The following is a 4,115-nucleotide window of genomic DNA, read 5'->3' on the forward strand; positions in this document are numbered from 1 at the left end:
TATATATAAAATCACTGTCATTATCTTTTAGTCTTTTTTCAGACAAGGTCTCGGGCTGGGCTTGAGCTCATTTTGTAGCCTAGGCTGGCCTCAAACTTGCAACAATCTTCCTACCTCAGCTTCCTGAGTGCTGGACTTCCAGATGTGCACCACCATGCCTGGCCTAAGACTAAATATGTTAATGTGACTTTTCCACTATTCTTTTTAAAATGGTACTTGGGGGACACAATCTAGGACCTCACACACGCTGGGCAAATGCTCTACCACTGAGCTATATATATCCTCAGCACTCTTGTACTGCTCTTACCAAGTAGTTTTCTACTATGCATTTCAAATTTGAAGCAAGCTTCTTACGGTTTGGAAAAATAAAGCAGTCTATCAAGAACCAAACCACAAGTTAGTGTAATAGAAATAAAAATCCAAAACAATGTACCAATCACTGGCAGAGCCACGGACTATTTTCTTTGTGTGAAATCCTGTAGTAAAGAGGAATCTAGCAGCAAGTTGAATACTAATCATAGTGATTTCTTCTGCTTCAGGCAATAGGTGATCTTGCCCTATAAATAAAATGTACATGTAAAAAATCACAATTTCTATTTTTAAAAAATTTACATTTTGAGGAGTCCTAAAGTTTAAAATATCCCTTGTTGGACTATAACTTTCCTTTCAGTTCACTAAAAGCACATTTGAAACTAATGCATTCACAAAATTGCTAAACAAAAGCTTTGTCTCCAAACAGTAAGTCAATATATATTTTGTTGAAAGCTAACGTTCAGCTAAAATATCTTCTTTTTGTTTTTCTGTGACAGAGTCTCACTCTGTAGTACAGGGTGGCCTTGAAATCACAGTAATACTCCTGCCTCAGCTTCCCAGGTGGCATGTCCTACCACACCTGGCTTTAAATGTGATTTTAAATAAAAGCAAAAATTTGGATCTATTTAGTGAAAATGTAATTTTATAAACTTAAACATGCAGATGTCTACTATGAAATCCCACAAGTATCATTCTTTATTACTAGGAAGCTAAACTCCTGACACTTACCTGGAGGAGGGTTTAAGTAAACACCATTACACGTAAGCAGTTTTTTCATAAACTGGAAATACTCCAGACTGTACTGCATTCGGTTGTGCATAAATTGGACATTCTGTTTCCGTACACTTCTCTCAATGGCCGATGGCATAACAATCTGATGGGGCCTTGTGGTGACAGCAAGCTCTGATATGTATTTTACCAACTCATTGTCTTGTTCTATTGTGTCCATTCGTTCATAAAATAGTATATAAGCATTCCACCACCTTTTCTGGCGCCTATATGACATGCGCTTCATCATGTGATCAAACACTTCTCCCATGTACTCTCCACCAAAACACTGGTTTTTCATTTCTTCATCATCATCCATTTTACACTCTGTTACATCTCCATCATCAAATTTATACCAGCGATTTCTCTCACCATCTCCACCATTCCTCTGAATGATGTAAGAGTAATAGTGTCCTCCACTTGCTTGACCACTGTGTACAAGCACACCCACAAGTCTATACTTTGTGCTTCCTGCTGCCTCACTTTCAGACTGTTCATTCTGTTGTATCAACTGACTCTCAGGGTTTACATTATCTCCTTCCAGCTTAGCAACTCCTGCAACTGTGTAAGGTTCCATGTCCAGCTCTCGAGGAAATTCAAAATAATCGTTGAACTTGATTGCACATTCTCTTTCCCAGTCATAGTCAAAACGTTTTAGTTGAATAGCAAGAACAGGAGGTAATTTTTTAATTAGCAAGCGCTTTACGGTATCAACCTAAAACGAACAAAGTTATTGGACGTTTTCTTATGACCAATGATGTACCAACATAGAAGCAAACAAAAAGTACAACCCACCTCCCTAAAGATCCAAGGACACTTTTTATTAAAAGGAGTAACAGGGAAGAAAGGGCCTGAGTTACTTGTTAAAAACTGCATAAATTAGTGACATGTAGACATCATTTGCTGCCTAGTTTCTGTATTTATTATCATTGCTACTACTCAGGTCATTATTACTTGTTTTATGCAGAAACTGAAGGCATACTATAACAATAGGAACTAGTATTTACTGGGCAATTAGATGCCAGGTAATATTCTAAGTGCTGCATAAGGAATTATGTACGTAACCCTTATAGCCCTTGCAAGGTACTACTGAACTATAAAGATGAAGATTAGCAATATCAGAGAAAGAATTTGATTCCAGTCTGAAAAGTTGTGGGTGCCAGACAGAACGGCCTTAGCAACAGTCTCAATCTAGGGGTTGGTAAGATATAGCTCAGTGGCACAGTGCCTGCTTGGCAGCACAAGGTCTGGAGTTCAATTCCCAGTACAAAAAAAAAAAAAAAAAAAGAAAGTCTTAGTCTCTAGATGGTAATCACTTTTAGTGTTGCACAAAGTCAAAATAAGGTGACTTGTAAGTCAGAGGGCTTCAGAGCCCATAAAAATACATATTCGTTACCATGTATGTGTGTGTAAATCTTCTCTCCTGACGAGCTCCTCCTAAGTTCTCAAGAGTTTGTACAAACTAGGTAGGCTACAAATTTGACTCAAGTCGTTTGAAAACACAGGTGAGCATTAATTGTAGACTACAGAGGAGAAATGTTTTCCCATATTAGCTCGGTAGTTTTTTTGGGGGGGGGGATTAATAGTCTCTTGGCAGAAAAAAAAAGTATCTGTAATTCTTAGGACATTGTGACTTCTAAGATGATTTACTCAATTTACCTATTCTCCCTAGTGTCTGTTATACTTTTAAAACTTCTTTCCCTGATAAGCCTTTAAATCAACTATCTTAATCCACCAGTGCTGTATCAAATAAGGTAGAACAGTAAAAAAAATTTTCCTTTGGTAGTACTGGGCTTGAAACCAGGGTTTTGCACTGAGCTACATTTCTAGCCTACATTTTTATTTAAAAATGAGCAAAATGGCTGAGTGTGGTGGTGCATGCCTGTAATCCCAGCACTAAGGAGGCTGAGGCTGGAGGATAGCTGTGAGTTTGAGGCCAGCCTGGGTTACAAAGTGAGTTTAAGGACAGTTCAAGTACACAGCAAGACCTTGCCTCAAAAAACCAAAAACAACTAAAGAATGAAAAACCCACTTCCTTAAATTCCATTGAATCTTGTAGATATTTTAAACATTGAACAGTTCATACCTTTTTATTGCATTTTTCACAATGATATGCATTTGCACCTTCCAATAAATCTCCTTTGACATACTGCTCCAAAGAATCAAGAAGGTTTTGGTGGTTTCTAATGTCTACATTCAGAGTCGTGAAAGATTCTTCACATTCGTACCTGAAATTAAGAAATAATCAAAAAGATTCAGTAGTTTTCTACACATTTTCTTTAGTTCTAGATGTACTGAAAGTTATATTTCAGCGTTTATTTTATGAAATCCTAAAGACACAGAATGTACCAATACTGGCAAGTTAACAGTGGTCGGTTATTTACTATGTGTTGGTTCCTCATTAAGTTGGTTACACACTATATACAGCGATACCTCAGTTCATGTCTCTCCACTGGGTGAAAAACACAACTTTGGCCATTTTTCTCATATTAAAAACTGTGACCATCTTTTCCAAAATCATTAAAAATTAAATCTGTGAACCAAGTTAACACCTGTACAAGGTTCTCTGCCTTCATGATAAACATGATAGAGAACTACCACTTTACAGAGTTGAAAAAAAAACAAGTTCAGAAAGGTTAACATGGCTAAGATAACTAGGTGAAGTGGTTTTTTTAAAGTCAAGTGTGTCTGAACTCATAGATTAAGCTTTTTACAACTTACCATGCTGCTTTGAGTGAATTTGTGTGGATGGTAATTATGAGCCTTATTAGCTGTGGCAACTATGAGATTCTGCTGTTGTAGTAAAAGCAGCTAGACAGTACACAACTGACTGAGCATGTTCCAATAAAATTACACAGAAACGGGTGACAGGCTGGATATAGCCTATGCTTTATAGTTTGTTGATTTTTGCTCTACACAAGTAAAGTCCTTGGGCTGGTGAGATGGCTCAGTGGTCTAAAGCACCTACTTAGAACAAGCTTAGCAAAGCATAGGGACCGCGGTTCAATCCCCCAGCACCACATGCCAGCCAGCCC

The 4,115-nt window shown here is 37.6% G+C and overlaps 1 protein-coding gene across 1 annotated transcript in view; it reads right to left on the reverse strand.

Moving 5' to 3' along the window:
• Positions 1-4,115, reverse strand: part of Usp9x (ubiquitin specific peptidase 9, X-linked) — a 152,926-nt gene that overhangs the window by 13,387 nt on the left and 135,424 nt on the right. Inside the window, exons 33-35 of the mRNA XM_004645592.2 lie at positions 3,167-3,308; positions 1,042-1,795; positions 434-557 (exon numbers count right to left, since the gene is read on the reverse strand). Coding sequence (XP_004645649.1) covers positions 434-557; positions 1,042-1,795; positions 3,167-3,308 — 1,020 coding nt within the window. The remainder of the gene's footprint in view (positions 1-433; positions 558-1,041; positions 1,796-3,166; positions 3,309-4,115) is intronic.

The sequence above is a fragment of the Octodon degus genome, unplaced genomic scaffold (genome assembly GCF_000260255.1).
Source record: "Octodon degus isolate 3935 unplaced genomic scaffold, OctDeg1.0 scaffold00232, whole genome shotgun sequence".
Classification (NCBI taxonomy): domain Eukaryota; kingdom Metazoa; phylum Chordata; class Mammalia; order Rodentia; family Octodontidae; genus Octodon; species Octodon degus.